This window comes from Nansenia antarctica, assembly GCF_963989245.1.
Source record: "Nansenia antarctica genome assembly, chromosome: 15".
Lineage (NCBI taxonomy): Eukaryota > Metazoa > Chordata > Actinopteri > Argentiniformes > Microstomatidae > Nansenia > Nansenia antarctica.
In genome coordinates, this window is record NC_137685.1 from 15,645,532 (window position 1) to 15,666,905 (window position 21,374).

Here is a 21,374-nt window from a genome sequence, read left to right on the forward strand (position 1 = left end):
TGTCCTTTTGGCCATTTATTTGTTATTTATAGCTCATGGACCTCAATATATCCTGTGTATCAACAGCCAGTCCAGGTGCGTCCCAATGATCTAAAGCAGCAGCGTCCTCCTCTCTCTATCTACATATCCTAAATACAAAGGTTCCATCTCACAAAACATAATGGAATGTAACAACGTTGACGCTCAATATCTCTGAACGACCTTAAACGGAGATAGAACCTTCTCATTCTAAACGGAGATAGAACCTTATCATTCTAAGCTCACGATACTGACCTGGAAACACAGGACAGAAGAAGACAAGAGGGAGGACGACTTTCAGCTGATGGTTTTAATCTGTTCAGGTCTATAATGTCAGTGCAGAAGAAGAGTAGGAGACAAATAGATAAGGAAAGGCAGCACTCAAGTTGAGGGGGGGTGGCATGGCCCCCCTAAATAAAAACAGTCAAAATCATCCCCCTTCTAAAACTGCCCTCCCCCCTTTCTATCCCTTATGTCATTTTATCAATGAACGTGGTATTACTGCTATTTCAACATTTAGTTTTGCGCATATTGAGTAAAACACTGTGGGCGAGGGAGGGGGCACGCACACATGCAATGACATTTTTACCAAGTCACTGACGCTGTGGGGATGCTAAAATTGTCCCCATATGATAAAATCCACCATCCCCCCTGATTGTCTTTTCCAACTTGAGTCCTGAGTAAAGGAATGGAGTTTCTAGATCATTCCAGCCAGCCAAGGAGGCAGGAAGAGGCCGACGGTCCCCAGGATGCACACCAAGATGAACACACAGAGGAAGATGCGGTCGATCACCATGGCGACATACTTCCACTCCTGCTTGACCTGGAAGGCAATGGACACAACAATACATCCGTGTCTCAGTCCAGTCAGAGAATAAGACAAGACAATGTTGATTATTAGTTCTGTTATTATGATCATAATGTTTCCTATTATGTGAACCGGTTTTAACTCTGTTGTAGTGTGTTGTTGTGTAGTGGTCATGTGACCTTGAAAAAGGTAGCCACATCATGAAGTCACTGGCATCATTTATGGTGTGTGTGTGTGTGTGTGTGTGTGTGTGTGTGTGTGTGTGTCAGGCACGTGCCGTGAGCTTTTAGATTGGGTAAGCATAAGATATAGAAATACATGTAATTACACATACACGCTATCAGTGAACGCAGTTTCAAGGAAATGCAATTTTGATGCCCTAGAACCCGCTAATAAACTGTAGTGTCACTTTGTGATCAGATTACCAAAAACAAAAAAAACAGTTGCCAGTTTCGACTATATCAGGGGTGCTCATTGTTCAAAGATCTTTTCAAGTAGCCAACCTACTGAAATCTACAAGTCCAGTTTCAACATCGCACACGCACACACGCACAACACAGACACACACCGTTTCCATCCTCCATAGTAAACACAACACACTTTCTTTTCACACTTTGTCACACAGGCACTTGACATCACATCACAGACCCTCCCTCTCAAAGTACTCAAACCATATAAACAAGCACAGATCGCCACCAGCCTCGCGAATCATATACATCATATAAACCGCTCATACCAGGCTTGCTGTAGCCGCTGGCGACTCTCCCTTTCTGGGTCAGTGTGAACATCGGTGAGCGTGCGGCCGGGCGGCCTTTAGCCAGTAGTTGTGTTTTTCCAGTCCAGTCCAGTCTACGAAATCCCTTTAGGTCGCTGACAGTAATGTCCATATTCACAAAATCAAGCAAGTTATCCTTATTGATTATTATTATTTAGATCGTTTGAGCTAGCTGGCATAAGCTATTCTGCCGGGCGAGAGGTGAAATGTTAAGTGAACTTGAAAGTGATAAGAGCCAATCAGTAGCTCTTATCGGAATGAAAGACCTACTCTGATTGGCTGTAAGCATGCTTACCCTGGTCACATTAAACAGCGGGTTGAGGCATCGGAAAAAAATAAAAAAGACATTTTCACGCATTCGAATGTACGCGAGGGAAAGCAGAGAGCGGAGTGCTTATATGCAAAGCAGAGTAGGGAGTGCTTTACTCCTACAGGTGGCGCTAAAAATGCAACGTCAAAATGAATGACTCCTGCAGCCCTGGGACCTAAAATACGACTCTTTTAATGAAAACAAACAAACGGTTACATGCACTTTTATTTTAATATTTTCCTTTTTTCTTTTTTCGTTGGGTAAGCACTGCTTACCCTGCTTATATGGACGGCACGTCCCTGGTGTGTGTGTGTGTGTGTGTGTGTGTGTGTGTGTGTGTGTGTGTGTGTGTGTGTGACATAGATGGTCAATCATTAAATACACATTTCATACAGACAGTAAAAATGATTGGGCTCTATTTTCAGCCGGCATATAACAGAAGCAGGTCCAAGCGCAGGTGTATTGTTTAGTTTGCGTCGGCAGTAACAGGTGAAAGTACCACAGTGCTAGGCTAGGGGGCGCTGTCTCGCATGCACTCAGGTGGGCTGAATAGCGGTCAGGTGCACTGAACAATTCTGGCCTTAAAATTAGCACTAATATTACAGACACGCCCCCCCCTAACACCAGCTCCCACGTTCGCACTAGAACTAGTTTTTTTTACGTAGAACAGCACAGAACCCATAAGGTTGTGAACGAATTGATTTCTCTTCGAAAGCATGTTAGCATGCAACACAAAACATTACACCATACTGTTATTAGTCAACCATATTCTTATTCAGTCACTCATCCACCTAATGTAAAAAGGGTAGGCGCATTAATATCGTTTTTTGTTTGGTACTTTTGAGTTTTCTGTTAAGATGCGTAAGTGACATTTTGTTTATAAAAGTTGCAATGTTTTGATTATGTACTCATGGGGAAAAACCATACATGTAAAAAGGGTAGGCGCAATAAGCCATGGCTTCAGCCTACACCTTTTTGGTCCTGGTGTTACGCATTGTGACTGTGTACATTTTTTATGTTTTTAATGTTTTTAATGTTTAATATCTGTATTATGAATTGATCAAAATAAACATTCTCAATCAATCAATCAATCAAAACCTACAGAGAAGTCCATGTCCTCGGCTCGGAGGTGGTCAGCGATGTACTGCACCCCCTCCACAGCCTTCCACAGGGAGGGGGACAGGGAGAGGAGACCCTGGGCGTCCCCGGAGTTGCTGGAGCCTCCAGCCTTGGTGGCGTCTGCCCGGCCTGGACCCCCGCCGCCTCCTGTGTGACGCCTACACAGGACAGGACAGCTCCGCCTCCTCTCCTCCCCCAGGGGGTGGGGCTGGTTCTGGGAGAGAGGCTGTGGCTTACTGAGGCTTTTACCATTCAAGCTCTGCGATGGAATACAATGAAAATAGAATAGAATAGAATAGAATGAGCATTTTCGATTTTTTGGGGGGGACAAGCTGATATTTGTCTTCTGCCTTTGCTGACCCTCCAACACATACGCACACATACTCATACACACACACACACACACACGCACACCTCTAAACTGGGGGTCCTGAACCAGCATCCATGCATTACCTTGGAGGCCACCTCGTGCAGGCTGCAGTACTGGATGCTGCGAGAGCGACCGCGGACAGAGCTCTGGGGCCTCTCTCTCTCTCCCAGGCCATACTGCACACTGAGGGAACGGAGCTTAGGCCTGCCCTGGCAGTGGTGGTGGTGGTGGGGGTGGTGGTGGGGGTGGGGGTGGTGGTGGTGCTTCTCCCTGGCGCGACGGAGGTGGGGGTGGAGGGGAGGAGGAGGAGGAGGCGGTGTGGAGCAGCCTGGCCGGGTGGAAGAGAAGGAGGAGGAGGAGGAGTGGGGTGGTGGTGGGGGTTCCTCCAGGAGGATGGTGTACTGGCTGTGGCTTGAGGAGAGTGACCTGCCCAGACCCGTCTCCGTGCGCCGACCCAGGGAGAGAGAGGACGAACGGGCCAAGCTGTCCTGGGGGGCACCCTGGGGGGAGGTGGCGGAGGAGGAGGTGGAGGGGGAGAAGTAGGGCTCGTCCCCGGCCCCGGGCCCAGAACACACACCGCTACCCCAGACGCCACCCCCCCGCGCGCCGCCGCCGCGGCCGACCCTGGTGCGCATCATCTCCACGAGCTTCCCGCCGTTGACCTCTTTGACCACGGCCGGAGGACGCCGTATGCACAGGACGCCGGGCACGACCTCCAGGAAGACGGCGCGCACCCAGCGCGGCATGGTGTGCGTGCGCGGCGAGCGGTGGTGCACGTTGAGCACGAAGATGGTGATGATGATGGAGAGGGTGACGAAGATCATGGTGAAGAGGAGGTACTCGCCGATCAGCGGGATCACCAGCGAGGTGGAGGGGATGATCTCGGTGATGAGGAGGAGGAAGACGGTCAGGGAGAGGAGGACGGAAATGCACAGGGTGATCTTCTCGCCGCAGTCGGAGGGCAGGTAGAAGACCAGGACGGTCAGGCAGGAGATGAGGAGGCAGGGGACGATGAGGTTGATGGTGTAGAAGAGAGGGAGCCTCCGGATGAGGAAGGAGTAGGTGATGTCGGAGTAGACCTCGTGGCAACATTCGTACTTCTTGATGTTGTAGTTGGCCACGGCGCTGACGAGCACCCACTCGCCGCTCTCCCAGTAGTTCATCTGGCGGTCCAGAAAGAGGGGCAGGGAGAGATGGAGGAAGAGAGAGGAAGGGAGGGAGGGAAAGAGAGAGAGAGAACAAAAGAGAAAGAAAGCAAGAGAGAGAGAGATAGAGAGAGATGAGAAATGATAAAGGCATTCAGTTCATATTGACCCATAACAGACAATGTGTCCTCAACGTCACAGCCTGGAATGTAATGACAGGGGAAAAGAGCAGAATTCTCACCTGGTCCACGGTGCTGGTCACTCACCTGGTCCACGGTGCAGGCCCACTCCCCTGGTACACATTGGCTGGCCCACTCACCTGGTCCACGGTGCAGGCCCACTCCCCTGGTACACATTGGCTGGCCCACTCACCTGGTCCACGTTGCTGGCCATGCTGACCAGGTCGATCTTGGCTCTGTCGTAGGTCCACGAGCCGAACTTCATGGTGCAGTTCTGCTGGTCGAAGGGGAAGAAGGTGACGTCGATGCTGCAGGAGGACTTGTAGATGGCCGGGGGGACCCACTTGATCCAGCCGTCGTGGAAGAGGTGGGCCTTGGTCAGGTGGGTGACAGTGAAGTCACCGTCGGCACTGGAGAGGAGAGAGAGGGGAGTGTTGTGGATATAATTGATTCTTAATAGATTTAGTAGAACTTACAAGGCACAAAGAGCTTAGATCAATTGTCTCCAAAGAGGCCTTTTATTAAGCCAATGTTTACATGAGCGCAGCAGCAAGAAGCAAGCAGGAAGCAAAAAGCCCCCAACGATGGGCGGGACTCATATTTATAGAACTGTCCTTGGTCATGAGGTCACCATTCTTGGGAACCAATCATATTATACAAATCTGTGATTACATAAGTTATGGGCCCTGTCCATAGTCAGAATGATTCACTGCGCCACAAATCTTGGCTCATCCCTTACAGGAAGGAAATGGGCCTTCCTTGAGTGCTAGATTCCGCCCTTACTTTAGAGAGACTTACATTTCTCAGTATAACATGATATAAAACCACTACAGGAGCCAAACGAATCACACATGTACTGTACATTCAAGCTACAAGCACGATTCGATTGGAGTGAGATTGTATGCAGATGGAGAGGTAGAGTATCTTAACTCCATGGTTAGTATGTGGATGGAATGTTATATGTACAGCATTCTGTATTTAGGGTATTTGGATGGAGTTTTTTGTCTATTAGGGGAGGCCGGTTGAGGCATCAGCTACCTCCACCAGCCTTCCCTGATAAACAATGTATATACTATCATGTATTTGAGGGTGGTGGGTAGCCTGGATGTTGGAGGCTATAGTGGATCAATAATGACACTTTGGGGTGAAAACCTAAACGTACTTGTTGTACAGAACGATGTCTGGTCTCCAGATGAGCTGTGAGGGGATCCTCATGGACGTGATGTTTTCATATTCTCTAGGGTTCCACCTCAGTTTGTAGTCGTACCACTCCTGAAAGAGCAGAACCAACAGTAACAGTACGGCAACAAACAGACACCTCGACACCAAATCGCTGCCCAAAAACTGCTATTGTCGACAGTATCCATATGATTCAATGGAGAGATACTCACTTGTTTCACCCAGACATTTGTGGTCATCATTTGATTTTTCTCGTCCTTGGAGAAAAAGAACAATGAGACAGAGTTGGCTGTTGGAAGGGGATATGTACTGTATGATCACGGTCTTAAATGACTGATAAAGTGCAAATTCATGGTACCCCTTGAAAAGAAAGGTCACATGTTTCAAGTGTCATACTGTACTATTAGCACCACAGATTCTAATTCATTATGATAAGGGAACGTATAATAATAATAATAATAATAATAATAATATTATAATTATTATAATAATTACGTATCATTATTATAATAAGGGAACGTAGGATTTACGATGTAAATATCACAGGAGTGAAATCGATGGTTCATTGTCCCTCACCACGTCGATGAGCTGAGCGATGGACAGGCCAAAGCGTACGCTGACCACGTCAGTGGTGTTAGCCACGGGCCGTGCTAGCTTGTTGTAGCGGCTGAAGAGAGTGTTCAACAGCCTGTCCTCCGCCTGAGCCCTGGCCCCGGGGTGGGAACACTCTGGAGGAGGGGAGGGGGGGGAGGAGGGGAGGAGGGGGAGTAGGGGAGAGAGCGTAGGAGGGGGAGTAGGGGGAGTAGGGGAGTAGGGGAGAGGTGGGAGAGGGGAGGAGGGGGAGTAGGGGAGGGGGGAGAGGTGGGAGAGGGGAGGAGGGGGAGTAGGGGAGGGGGGAGAGGTGGGAAAGGGGAGATGGGAGGAGGGGGAGTAGGGGAGGGGGGAGAGGGGGGAGAGGGGAGGAGGGGGAGTAGGGGAGGGGGGAGAGGTGGGAGAGGGGAGGAGGGTAGAAGGAGGAGTAGGGGAGGAGGGTAGAAGGAGGAGTAGGGGAGGGGGGAGAAGGGGGAGAAGGGGAGGGGGGAGAGGTGGGAGAGGGTAGAAGGGGGAGGGGGGAGAGGTGGGAGAGGGGAGGAGGGGGAGTAGGGGAGGGGGGAGAGGGGAGGAGGGTAGAAGGGGGAGTAGGGGAGGGGGGAGAGGGGAGGAGGGTAGAAGGGGGAGGGGGCAGAGGTGGGGAGGGGGGGGAGGAGGGTAGAAGGGGGAGAGGGGAGGGGGGAGAGGTGGGAGAGGGGAGGGAAGAGAGGTGGGAGAGGGGAGGAGGGTAGAAGGATGTTGTTTGGGATGAGTAGGATAATGATGAGAATTAGGGGGAGAAACAAAGGGGAGGAAGAGAGACAGAGATACAGTCGGAAATGAGAGGAAGATGGAAGATGGAGGGTGGTGAAGAGGGGAAGGAAAAAGGAGTGATTTTAGAGGGAGGGGGGAAGAGGGAGAGAAGGAAGAAAAAACAACATTATTTTACATACAATTACACGTTACACGTAAACATCCATTATTCATCGTTAAGTGTATATGCGACCTGCTTGGATTGTTTTACTAACAACACAGTACACGCTTCATGGTTCAATCCCATTTTATGTCCGCCATTGATCAACCGCAACCATCCAATCTCCATCTGCTTCATATTCCTCTCTTACTCAAATATAATGGATCAATACCAGCACAGTGGAGCTCTTCATCTTTGGAGTTTGCATGCAGGGAGCATACACTACTGTGGGGAACATGGCGCATTCTGGCCTGCAGAGGGAGCTAGACTGCCGTGGAGGGGAATGATGGGCTGATTACGGACAGGTGTCAGTGATCAGGCTCGTTATGATGGGCTGATTACGGACAGGTGTCAGTGATCAGGCTCGTTGTTCCACTGGTCTATTTAACCTGTGTGTGTTTGTTCCCTCGGGAGATGAGTAGGGCAGGAAGTACCTGCCGCACGGAGACACGGAGAGACCGAGAGAGAGAGAGCCGCGGCGAGGACGCACGAGACCCCGAAAGGGGGTGAGGTGCAGGGAGCCGGACGGACGGAGCGGGTCCCGAAAGGGAGGACTAGCGGGGCGAGAGCGAGGGCTCAGCCAGGAGCGGAATATCGGGGCGAGAGCGAGGGCTCTGCCAGCAGCGGACGGAGCGGGTCCCGAAAGGGAGGACTAGCGGGGCGAGAGCGAGGGCTCAGCCAGGAGCGGAATATCGGGGCGAGAGCGAGGGCTCTGCCAGCAGCGGACGGAGCGGGTCCCGAAAGGGAGGACTAGCGGGGCGGGAGCGAGGGCTCTGCCGGGAGCGGAATAGCGGGGCGGGAGCGAGGGCTCCGCCGGACGGAGCGGGTCCCGAAAGGGAGAGACAGCGGGAGTGGGAAAAAGACTCGCTCAGCACGTCAGTGACGGTGCTGAGCTGTGCTGAACTAAATAAAGACCAATTCTGTACCATTCCTCTGTGTCGACCTCCCTCTGTGCCTAGAGATCGCTACATCTGGCGCCCAACGTGGGGCACAGAGAGGGGGTCGGCACACACGCCCAGAGGACCATGGACTCATCGGTCCAGGTGGTGGCGCACCTGGCCCGGATGCTACAGGCGCAGGAGGTGATGGCGGCGGAGTTGATGCGGGGACAGGCGGAGCAGCGGGCCATGCTCCGCGAGCTACTGGACCGCACCGAGCCACCGGTTCGGGCCCAGAGGAGGGGGGTGCGGGACGCGCCGGAGGCCATTCTCGACCCCTTCCCCGACAACCACCTGCCTCGACCGCAGGTTCCAGCCCCGGGCCCAGCCCCGGGCCCGCGCCCTACCCCGACCCCGGCTCCGCGCCAACGGGCCGGCGGGGCGCGGCCTGGGGTACGGCCTGGGGTGGAGCCGCGGCGGGAGCCACCAACGCCAGCCCGGAGGACGGGGCGGGACACCGGGGGGAGGAACACACACGGGGGGCCAACCTCCACCCCACAGACGGCCCCACGAGCGGTAGAGGAGGGATGCTGGCGATGCGGACAGCCTGGCCACCTCCGCCGGGAATGCCCCGAGATGGAGGTGGGTCAGGTAATCCGCGTCGTCGGCAGTCCGACCCCTCCCCCGCGTCCAGGACAGGCGTTTTACATCCCAGTAAGGGTACAACGCGAGACGCACCAGGCGCTGTTGGATTCTGGTTGCGGACAGACCATGATCCACCAGCGCCTGGTTCGACCCGGGGCATTGTTAGAGGCATCGCGGGTTGGGATACTGTGTATACATGGGGATTGTCACCAGTATCCGGTGGTCCCCATCAAAATCCGTTATGGGGGGAAAAAGTATAGTATCAAGGCGGCGGTTAGTCCGAGCCTCACGCACCCCCTAATTTTGGGTTTAGATTGGGCTGGGTTTCCGCAGGTATTAGGGGAAACCACGGGGGTGCGTGCACGACCGACAGGGAAATGTGAGGCGTGCGCAGTGCTCTGCGCTGATGCGAGGGCGTCCGACGCTGCCGAGGAGCCGGAGGAGGCGGTGGGTCCGGCACCCGCAGATCCACCGCCTGCGTTCCCTCCAGTAGCCGACTTCCCCCTCGAGCAGTCTCGCGACGCCACTCTACGCTCCGCCTATGACCAGGTGATCAGTATTGATGGTGTGCTGGTACGGCCAGACGCTGTGCGCGCCCACCCGTATTTTGTATTGATTAGGGACAGACTGTATAGAGTGAGTCGTGACACTCGCAGGGACGAGGAAACGACCCAGTTGTTGGTACCTAGGAGCCGCCGGAAAGCTATATTTCAGGCGGCGCATTATAACCCGATGGCAGGCCACCTAGGATACGACAAAACATTTTATTGGCCGGGGATTCGGGCAGAGGTGCATCTGTGGTGTGCATCCTGCCGCGAGTGCCAATTAGTCAATCCCCCGGCCGTGCCCAGGGCACCGTTGTGCCCCCTTCCCCTGGTAGAGGCACCATTCGACCGGATTGGGATGGATATAATCGGGCCATTTGAACGTTGCTCACAGGGCTATCGGTTCGTGTTAGTCCTCATAGACTACGCGACTCGATACCCCGAGGCAATACCGCTTCGTACTATCTCTGCAAAGAGTGTAGCACAGGCGTTATTCCAGGTCATCTCCCGGGTGGGGATCCCGAAAGAGATCCTCACCGACCAAGGCACTAACTTTATGTCACGAACACTTAGGGAACTTTACGGGTTGTTAGACATTAAGGCGGTCCGAACGAGCGTGTACCACCCAGCTACCGACGGGCTGTGTGAGCGGTTCAATCGGACGCTTAAGTCAATGATCCGTAAGTTCATTCACGAAGATAGTCGTAATTGGCATAAGTGGTTAGACCCTCTGTTGTTCGCAGTGCGGGAAGTACCCCAGGCTTCCACGGGGTTTTCCCCCTTTGAGCTCCTATACGGGCGCAAGCCACGGGGCGTCCTAGACCTGATTAAAGAAAGCTGGGAGGAAGGGTCTAGTGACAGTAAGAATGAAATACAATACGTCCTGGACCTACGAGCAAAGCTCCACGCACTGGGGGTTATGTCACGGGAGCATTTGCTCGAGGCCCAGGAGCGGCAGAAACGGCTGTACGACAGAGGGACTAGACTACGCAATTTCGCACCGGGAGACAAAGTCCTCGTATTACTGCCCACGTCTAGCTCTAAATTACTCGCCAAGTGGCAAGGGCCGTTCGTGGTCACACGGCGAATTGGGGATGTAGACTACGAGGTAGTGCGGTCGGATAGAGGGGATTGCACGCAAATATACCACATTAACCTATTAAAAAAATGGAACGACGTGGTCCCTGTTTCCCTGGTGACGCTACTTCCCGAGCAGGATGAGTTCGGGCCGGAGGTCCCAAAAACGAGTACTAGCGCCCCGGCCTGCGTAGGCGACCGTCTCTCGGCGAACCAGCGGGCGGACGTTGATCGATTGCAACATAGGTTCGCAGATGTGTTCTCCCCTATACCCGGTCGTACTCGCCTCATAGAGCATCAGATAGTTACGCCACCGGGGGTTACGGTACGTACGCGGCCATACAGGCTGCCGGCTCACAGACGAGACGTGGTGAGCCGGGAATTAGACTCTATGCTAAAACTGGGCGTGGTCGAGGAGTCGCATAGCGACTGGTGCAGCCCCATCGTGCTGGTGACAAAGCGCGATGGGTCTGTACGGTTCTGTGTGGACTATAGACGGGTGAACGCGGTGTCTAAATTCGATGCCTACCCTATGCCCCGGGTCGACGAGCTCCTGGACCGGCTTGGCACGGCTAAATATTACACAACATTGGATTGCACGAAGGGGTACTGGCAGATACCATTATCGTCGGCAGCCCGGGAAAAAACGGCATTCTCTACCCCGCGGGGGTTATTCCAGTTCACCGCGCTTCCGTTCGGGTTGTTTGGGGCCCCGGCCACGTTTCAGCGGCTGATGGATCGTATTCTGCGGCCGCACTCTGCGTATGCTGCGGCGTACGTAGATGACATTGTCGTCTATGCGGACACCTGGCCGCAGCATATGCAGAGGGTGGCTGCGGTACTACAGTCGCTGAGGCAGGCGGGGCTGACGGCGAACCCGGCGAAGTGCGTGATCGGGCGGGGGGAGATCCGGTATCTGGGGTACAGCCTGGGCGGTGGGGAGGTGCGACCGCAGGTGGACAAAACCACTGCGATCGCCGCCGCCCCGCGGCCCAGGACCCGGAAGGACGTGAGGCGGTTCCTGGGACTGGCCAGCTACTACCGGCAGTTTGTGCCGGGGTTCTCGGAGCTGGCCAGCCCCCTTACCGACCTGACCCGGAAGGGGGCCCCGGATCCGGTCCAATGGAGTGAGCGGTGCCAAGTAGCGTTCGATGGGATTAAGAACGCCCTCTGTGGGGAGACAGTCTTGTATGCTCCTAACTTTAACATTCCTTTTTCTCTGCAGACAGACGCGTCGGATAGAGGGCTGGGGGCGGTGCTGACCCAGCAGGTGGAGGGATTCGACCGTCCGGTGCTGTACCTGAGCCGAAAGCTGTCGGAGCGGGAGGGCAGGTACAGCACGGTGGAGAAGGAGTGTCTGGCCATTCGGTGGGCGGTCGGCGCCCTCCGGTACTACCTGCTGGGGCGCGCATTCACCCTCTACTCCGACCATGCTCCCCTACAGTGGCTCCACCGCATGAAGGACACCAACGCGAGGATCACCCGGTGGTACCTCGCGTTGCAGCCCTTCAACTTCACGGTGGTTCACAGGCCGGGGACGCAGATGGTAGTGGCCGACTTCCTCTCCCGTGATGGGGGGGGGGAGTAGGCTATCGGCCGGTTGTATCCCCGGCCTCGAAACTGGCGGTGGGGATGTGTGGGGAACATGGCGCGTTCTGGCCTGCAGAGGGAGCTAGACTGCCGTGGAGGGGAATGATGGGCTGATTACGGACAGGTGTCAGTGATCAGGCTCGTTATGATGGGCTGATTACGGACAGGTGTCAGTGATCAGGCTCGTTGTTCCACTGGTCTATTTAACCTGTGTGTGTTTGTTCCCTCGGGAGATGAGTAGGGCAGGAAGTACCTGCCGCACGGAGACACGGAGAGACCGAGAGAGAGAGAGCCGCGGCGAGGACGCACGAGACCCCGAAAGGGGGTGAGGTGCAGGGAGCCGGACGGACGGAGCGGGTCCCGAAAGGGAGGACTAGCGGGGCGAGAGCGAGGGCTCAGCCAGGAGCGGAATATCGGGGCGAGAGCGAGGGCTCTGCCAGCAGCGGACGGAGCGGGTCCCGAAAGGGAGGACTAGCGGGGCGAGAGCGAGGGCTCAGCCAGGAGCGGAATATCGGGGCGAGAGCGAGGGCTCTGCCAGCAGCGGACGGAGCGGGTCCCGAAAGGGAGGACTAGCGGGGCGGGAGCGAGGGCTCTGCCGGGAGCGGAATAGCGGGGCGGGAGCGAGGGCTCCGCCGGACGGAGCGGGTCCCGAAATGGAGAGACAGCGGGAGTGGGAAAAAGACTCGCTCAGCACGTCAGTGACGGTGCTGAGCTGTGCTGAACTAAATAAAGACCAATTCTGTACCATTCCTCTGTGTCGACCTCCCTCTGTGCCTAGAGACTGCTACAACTACCTTCTCATCTATCCTTCTCTGGCCCTCAATGTAATCCCTGTGATGCCCAAGATGCCTTTCCCGTCAGTAATATCTGTACATGAACTTGAATGACCTACAAAACGAAGTCATATAACCATAGCAGTGGAGGCTGGTGGAGGTAGACATCGGAGGATGGGGCTCATTGAAATGCATGGAACGGAATAGGGAATGGTTTCTTATTCCATCCCATACATTACAATGAGCCCGTCCTCCGATGTCTACCTCCGCCAGCCTCCCTGAGCCATACATTCAATTGCATGACGCAAGACGTGTGTTCTTTTGGCTACATCATGTGGCTTATACATTTGATAATGTGTGTATCATGACTTGGTTGTTTGAAAAGATCTCAAAATAATATAATTGATGGTATAATTTGGGTTCATTCACAACTGAGACTGCCTCCTCCCACTAGAGGACGCTGTTACAACATAGAGTCCAACAGTTACTACCAACCTTATGTGTGCGTTCTGCAACGTAAGATTAGATTAGAAAATTAAATGTTTAATTAATAATAATAATTTTAAGGGGTAGTGGTGGTCTAGTGGATAGTGAGTTGGACTTGTGATCGGAAGGTTGTGAGTTCAAATCCCGCCTGAAACCACACCACTACTAGTGTGCCCTTGAGTAAGGCACTTAGCCCTCAGTTACTCCAGGGGGAATGTCCCTGTAATTCGTAATTGTAAATCGCTTTGGATTAAAAGCGTCTGCTAAATGGCAAAATTATTAATTAGATTAGATTCAACTTTATTGTCATTGCATTGTACAGAGTACTGAGACAACGAAGTGTAGTTTGGCATCTAACCAGATAGTGCAAATAGTGGCATAGTGCAAAAGACATGATACTATAGACAGTGCATGATATTACAGTGTAAGGTATTACAGTGAGTATAAATAAATTAGTATAACACATACATGAGATGAATATCAATATGATATGTACAGCTGAACAAGGGCAATAGGTCTGGTGGTATGTTACATGTAATGTAAGTTGTATAATTGGAGACCAATAATTATAACCATAATAAATATGGTATGTGTAAACAAGCAGTAGTGCAACAAACAGTTTAATTGAAGTCCTGAGTGTGCAGCCAGTAGAGGTATGGGGGGGGAGGGGGTACACTGATACTGGGAGATCATGTTCCTCTTGTTGGGGGGTGGAGGGAGGGTGGTGGGGGGTTCAGCAGAGTAACAGTTGCAGGGAAGAAGAAGCTGTTCCTGAGCCTGCTAGTGTGGGAACGGAGACTCCCTGTTACGGTCAGATAGGGAACCCAAGCGCAGACACAGACAGAGACAGGTTAAAGTAAAATAAAGTATGATTTATTTTAGGGAGTAGGCAGAGAATGGTCGTAGGGCAAGCGGGGGGTCAGGCAGGGGGCGTAGTCAGCAGGCAGGCAGGGGGTTTAGGCAGGAGGGGTTGTCGGCAGGCAGGCAGGGGGGTTAGGCAGGAGGGGTAGTCGGCAGGCAGGCAGGGGCTAGGCAGGAAGAGTAGTCGTTAGGCAGGCAGGGGTCAGGCCGGTAGGGCAGGCAGGCAAGAGGGCAGGTAGGTAAGGCAGGCAGGAGGGCAGGTAGCAGGAGTCCGGTAGGGGTACTGGGGAGGTAAAGGCAAAACAGGGGTAAGTAGGAGGCAGGTACAGGCAGGGTAGTAAATAGGTAGGGGAGCTGGAAGCGTATCTTTACGGTAAGCTGAAGCTACGATCTGGCACACATTAACTGCTCCTCCTGAGACATCTTCTGCCCCTCAGCACTGCGTCTCCTGAAGACACCCGCTTTTCCCCTCTACTGTGTCCCTAAGAACTTCTATTGCCCCCTTGTACTGTTTCTCTGTTTCTCCAGTGTCCAAAAAAAGTCTAGGTTTAGAAGAAGGTGATAGAAGAAGGTTTTTCCTTCTATCAATAGCCCCGGGCCTGAGCTGGATTACTCTTCCTGCTACAACTGGTGGATTGATGATTCACTTGCTTACTATTCAAATGTACAAATGTATCAGCGTAAGTCGCTTTGGAATAAGGCGTCTGCTAAATGCCAAAAATGTAAATGTAAAAATGTAAATGTAAGCCTCACTTTAACACATGTTCATATCAATGAGAGAATTGAGCTTTGGAACCCGGATCGTCAGTAGATACTGAAGTAAAGTATGATCATGTTAAACACATAACAATGTTATGTCGTGTAAAGGAATAGAATTAATTTGTAAAGTCAAGGTGAAGATAAAAAAATGACTGAGTTTCCCCCACTGCAATCACTATCATTGCACACAGTTTTTCAGAAGTAGAATTTTCCTAGGCTGTCAGCTGCTGAACTCTTGAACGTGTATCTCTCTATGTACTCCCCCTTCACACTCCACAATACCTTTTTGCCTTCATGTGCAAGAAAGAGGGTCATAGGACAAAATAAAATAAATCTATGTATAGCTGCTGTTTACTGTACCTTGGAGAGGGAGAAAACACATCAGAATTCCCACGAGATGATAGGAGTCGATAGGAGACATATTCCTGACGTTCCCAACTTCTCTTGTTGCCCATAACATGGAAAACAATCAAAGTCTTCTCCTTTCTTTGAGCTGAACCACCATCTGTCTTTCACTCCTTGTTCCCTTTGATTGCCTTCCTCTGTCATCCTTCTTCATTTGTTTTGATACGCGTTTACTGATTACCCAATCTTTACCTGATCTTTTTCTTTTACAAAGTTGGCCCGAAAATCAACATTTCAAAAACTCTGTCACTCCTGTCTCTCCTCTGTCTGTCCCTCCTGTCTCTCCTCCTCCGTCCCTGAGTGATGTTGACTCCGGTCAGTCTGAGGCTGACTACTTTCCTGTTCCATCCAAATGAAAGACATAAAAATGATATCCTTGGGTGCAGGTCAAACATAAATGAATCCCCCCCCACCCGCCCTCTCTCCCCATCCCCTTCTCTCTGTTTTCTCTCTCCCTCTCCCTCTCTCCCTCTCTCTCTCTCTCTCTCTCTCTCTCTCTCTCTTGTTTTAGTGTCTCCCTCTGTTGTCCTGTCTCTCTCCATCCCTTCGGCGTACTAGAGGGACCTGCTTTTCACTCACTCCCCTTTCATCTGTCTTTCACTCCATCACAAGACAAACAGCCTTTTCAGCTGCCTTTCGCTATAACACAAAACAAACAGCCTCTCTCTCTCTCTCTCTCTCTCTCTCTCTCTCTCTCTCTCTCTCTCTCTCTCTCTCTCTCTCTCTCTCTCTCTCTCTCTCTCTCTCTCTCTCTCTCTCTCTCTCTCTCTCTCTCTCTCTCTCTCTCTCTCTCTCTCTCTCTCTCTCTCTCTCTCTCTCTCTCTCTCTCTCTCTCTCTCTCTCTCTCTCTCTCTCTCTCTCTCTCTCTCTCTCTCTCTCTCTCTCTCTCTCTCCCCTCTTCAGACCCAGGGAGAAACATTCCCCGCCTCAGGCACCTGCGTACTCTCACTCAGAATGGGTAGCAGGTCACATTCTTATTGTGTGCTTGCCACTATCCATTAAATGAGCTTCAACCATCCTATCCATAGAAATGTCACAACAATATACTTCTTTTGTTGGTTGGCAGACTTTCATCTTACCGTTGCTATACAGTATGCACAGTACTCAAGTTGTAAAAGAAAATCAGGGGGGGATGGTGGATTTTATCATAATGGGGACAATTCTAGCATCCCCACAGCATCAGTGACTTCAGTGTTCAGTGACTTGATAAAAATGTCATTGCATGTGTGCGTGCCCCTCCTCGCCCACAAGCTTGCTTTCCTGGTGGGACAGAGCATCCACAGAGAGCCCAACATGAACCTGGATGACTTCCTCTACTACCTGTGAGAGGGGAGCAGCTACCTGAAGAGCACTTTGGAGTGAACTTGCCTGCCCTCTCTGCCTGCACTGCCCTGCCCTGCCTGCCCTCTCTACCTGCCTGCCCTGCTTGCTGACCCTCCTGATCTGCCTGCTTCATAGAAGCTCTGCCCCTATTCCCCGGAATCAATAAATACACCCAGCTTTGGGTTTTACTCTCCATCTGCCTCTTGTGTTCTGCACTAGTCTGGTTGTCACAAATAAAGAGAGTTGACTCAGTAGTAAGAGGGCATTGGCTGGCAACCATAGGTAACATACTGTATATGTAGTTTTACTGTCTAAACTTCCTTCCATTATCCTTATCAGCCAACATAGTGAATTCAAATCATATCTTTCATACAAGCACAACATTGACTTCAGAACATCAATTTCTGGGGAAAAGTAACCACACATTTCACTTTCCCCTTTGAACATCCAGAGGAAATTAGATGCAGTATGTCCATCCAGAATCCATGTTCAGCTCTGTTATGTGCTTTTCCACAAAAACAGGCATTTCCCATTGATCTTGGCTACATCAAAACAAATGATGTTGATGAGACGGACCAGAGAGGGACTACGGAATGCAATCATAAGCAGCATCAAAACATGTCTTCTAGTTTAATGCTACTGTACATCTTAATACATATAACAAGATAAAAAATATATATACATTCCACATAATTTGATTATTACTTTCATTTCTTAATTCGGGTAGCACAAGAAAACATTAAATTAAATATTGAGTGACAATTACTGTAATGAATACAGTATGTAATTCATCTTATCAACTATGATGTTGTGTATGGTATCATTGTAATCCTTGACCTTCAAAACATGGGGGTAGACATAATTTGTTCAGTGTTAAGTTATCATGTTTGGTTCAGGAGATATGAAGCAAAATACATTATTCGGCTATGGTGGAAAGGAAAATGCCCGCCATGGCCACCTGAACACTTCATGATGTTGTGTATGGTATCATTTTAATCATTGACCTTAAAAACATAAGGGTAGACATCATTTGTTCTGTGTTATCATGTTTGGTTCAGGAGATATGAAGCAAAATACACAATTGGGCTATGGCGGAAAGGAAAATGCCCGCCATGGCCACTAGGAGGAGTTTTTGCGAGGGCTCCACGTCTGAAAATGTTCAGCACCCCAAACTGTACAAGTGTACCAAGTTTTGTGCTTTTATGAAAAAGTGAACTATTTTTTCACATATTAACCGGACTATACCAACTAGTGGACATATTTTAGATTGGAGCAAATCGCATGTGACTTGATTACGAAAAGGGGAGGTAGAGCTCTCCCCGAAATGTCCGTGGTCGTAGTGATTACTGCGCCGTTATTTGTTTTACTTCCTTTGAGTCGAAAATGCTGCCCGTGTATTCAATAAATAACATATTTATAGAATTCAGTATTCTGTGAACCAATGAATGACACGAGAATTGTATGACGTGCGCAGTGATACTCAGGGGTGAGAAGCCCTACAAATGACCTGATACAATTCGTATCAGTTGATCAGATTTGAAAGAAGTCACTTCTATGTCACTTCTATGTAAGTACATCTAAGGCGTTCTGTGAGGAAATAGAGCTAGCTACACGATGTTTATGACCTTACATGCTGCCAGATAATCACTGTCAAAGTAATTAAAGAATATAAGCTTTTAATTGAGCCACATGAGATGGTTTCAAGTCCAGTTGCCACCAGTTGTGATTTTAGCGAGCTAGTTTAGACAGGCCGCCTGTTCTAACGCGATGTTTAAATGTTCAATAATATTAGCCAGTTAGTAATTAATACATCTAAGCAATGCATTTTAACTGTAGACTACAGAAGCAACGATGACTCTATTAGCTAATGTATGAAGTACAAAGTGGTTGTTAGTTAGCTAGCTAAGGCTGGTCTCTTGCCTCGTGCAGCACTTTGCGCCAGTATGTGGTCACGACTGTGTAAGTAAGTAAAGTAAGTAAAGCTTTATTTATATAGCGCCTTTCGTACATGAAATGCAACTCAAAGCGCTGTGGTCACATAGACATGTGCTCGTGACTGTCTTTAACCATCTATGGCACCTTGTTGCCTCTAGCCATTATTGGCCTTTTACATTCACACAATGCATCCCCAGTTATGATGCAATACTTAGAAAAAGAGGCAGGGCCATAAGGAACCAATAGCAGTGTTTGAATTTGTCACATGTCTCTCTGGAGGCCATGCAGCATCCCTTTCTTCCAGACCTTCCCACAAGAATTAGCTTAGACATTTCTGTCCACAAAAATCGATTAAAAACATATTTTCCTGGCCTTTTTCAACTTTGAAAAAAAAATATTCACAATAATAGGTAAGTAAAGCTTACTTTCTAATAGTTTAATTTACTTTATTTGCTAATTAAGTAATGGAAACAATCCTAGTCCCTAAAATTAACTACTCTGTCCATTTACCTCATAACCATAAAACCAGACTCAACAACCTAAACAACTCCATTGAGAAACTTAGCCACATCCCCCAAATCCCCCCACAGGACTTTCACACCTACCAAGATCTGATTCATTGGACACCCCTTACAGGAACTAACATTTGGACTCTCTGGCAGAAGTCTTTAAACTAGTGACCCTCTCTAGCGCAGACCAGCGGGAGAGCGGTACTAATCCCCATCACCTAGAAACGAGTGTCAAAAGCATCTTCAACCTCTCTAAGTCCTTCCGACCTACCCCAGCCCAAATTTCCCTACTCAAAAGGGGCCTCTCCTTTATCCCCACCCTCGACTTAACCAAGAGGTCTCGCACGCGATTACAAACGGAGGCTCTCTCCTACCACAGGCGTCTAGAATTAATAGCCTTCTTTGATAAAGACCCCGAAAACACAGTAGAGATCCCCCGGTTCCTACCCAAATCCACCTGGGAACCTTCCTACACCCAACTCCCCCATTTACTATCCTGTCTGAGGCAAGCGGATGACGAAGCCATCTCCTCCATGCCCCTTCTCCGGGAAACCCCCAACCTACTACCAGAAGAAGTCTCAGCCCTCAAATTACTCCAAAATGACCCACACATAATCATCAAACCGGCAGATAAAGGCTCAGTGGTCGTCGTTTTGGACAGAGACCAATACATCACTGAAGCCGAAAGACAATTAAATTTACCACAATATTACACAAAACTAGCGGCACCTATCTTCCCCAACACTGCCTTAGAAATCTTTGACATACTGTCAGAATTACACGGCACAGGCCACATTAATGACAAACAAATACGCTACCTGGCCGGTGAGGTAGATCCACAAGCCAGATGCTTTTACCTCCTCCCTAAAATCCATAAACCCCCTTCCTCGTGGCCTAAGCCCCTTGAGATACCAGCGGGCAGACCCATAGTCTCAGACTGCGGCAGCGAGACCTATGGTATTTCAGAATATATTGATCATTTCCTTAACCCCCTAGCTACTCTTCACTCTAGCTATGTTAAAGACACTTACGACTTCATAGCCAAAGTTAAATCAGCCCAGTTGGGCCCCAATGACCTACTCTTTTCAATGGACGTAGACAGCCTATATACTAACATCGAAACTGCACCAGGGTTAGCGGCAGTCCGCAAATGCCTATTGGAGAATCCGGTAGTGGGTCGACCGGACTTTCAAATTATGAGACTCCTGGAAATAGCACTTACCAAAAATGATTTCAACTTCAATGGCCAAACCTACTTGCAGATCAAGGGAGTAGCCATGGGCAAAAAAATTGCCCCAGCCCTGGCAGACATCTATATGGGAAAGGACCATCCTCCCCCTCAAACCATCTTACTACCTCCGGTACTTAGACGACATCTGGGGCATTTGGCCTTACTACAGGGAAGAATTCAAGGAATTCGCTAATATACTAAATTCCCACCACAAATCCATTACCCTCAAACATAGCCTTGATTTTAACTCCATTGATTTCCTAGACACCACAACCTTCAAAGGAAATAATTTCCCCCTAACAGGTAAACTGGATATTAAAGTGTTTTTTAAGGACACTGATACCCATTCCCTCCTCCACCGAACTAGTTTCCATCCTCCCCACACCTTCAGAGGCCTAGTAAAGTCCCAATTACTTAGATTCCACCGATTCCAGACCTTCCCACAAGAATTAGCTTAGACATTTCTGTCCACAAAAATCAATTAAAAACATATTTTCCTGGCCTTTTTCAACCTTTAAAAAAAAATATTCACAATAATAGGTAGGTAAAGCTTACTTTCTAATAGTTTAATTTACTTTATTTGCTAATTAAGTAATGGAAACAATCCTAGTCCCTAAAATTAACTACTCTGTCCATTTACCTCATAACCATAAAACCAGACTCAACAACCTAAACAACTCCATTGAGAAACTTAGCCACATCCCCCAAATCCCCCCACAGGACTTTCACACCTACCAAGATCTGATTCATTGGACAGTATGGACACCCCTTACAGGAACTAACATTTGGACTCTCTGGCAGAAGTCTTTAAACTAGTGACCCTCTCTAGCGCAGACCAGCGGGAGAGCGGTACTAATCCCCATCACCTAGAAACGAGTGTCAAAAGCATCTTCAACCTCTCTAAGTCCTTC

General features: G+C 50.1%; 1 protein-coding gene across 1 annotated transcript; it reads right to left on the minus strand.

Annotated features, from left to right (window-relative positions):
- Window positions 1-715: 715 nt before the first annotated feature.
- On the minus strand, window positions 716-6,608 carry LOC308171174 (neuronal acetylcholine receptor subunit alpha-4-like; the record flags this gene model as incomplete). Its single annotated transcript, XM_080546029.1, has 7 exons — window positions 6,480-6,608; window positions 6,116-6,160; window positions 5,887-5,996; window positions 4,918-5,134; window positions 3,880-4,563; window positions 3,014-3,244; window positions 716-841 (listed from the first exon to the last, which is right to left on the minus strand). Exons 2-7 carry the CDS (start codon window positions 6,143-6,145, stop codon window positions 716-718), a joined length of 1,398 nt encoding a protein of 465 aa, XP_080402155.1. The 5' UTR covers window positions 6,146-6,160; window positions 6,480-6,608.
- Window positions 6,609-21,374: the final 14,766 nt, after the last annotated feature.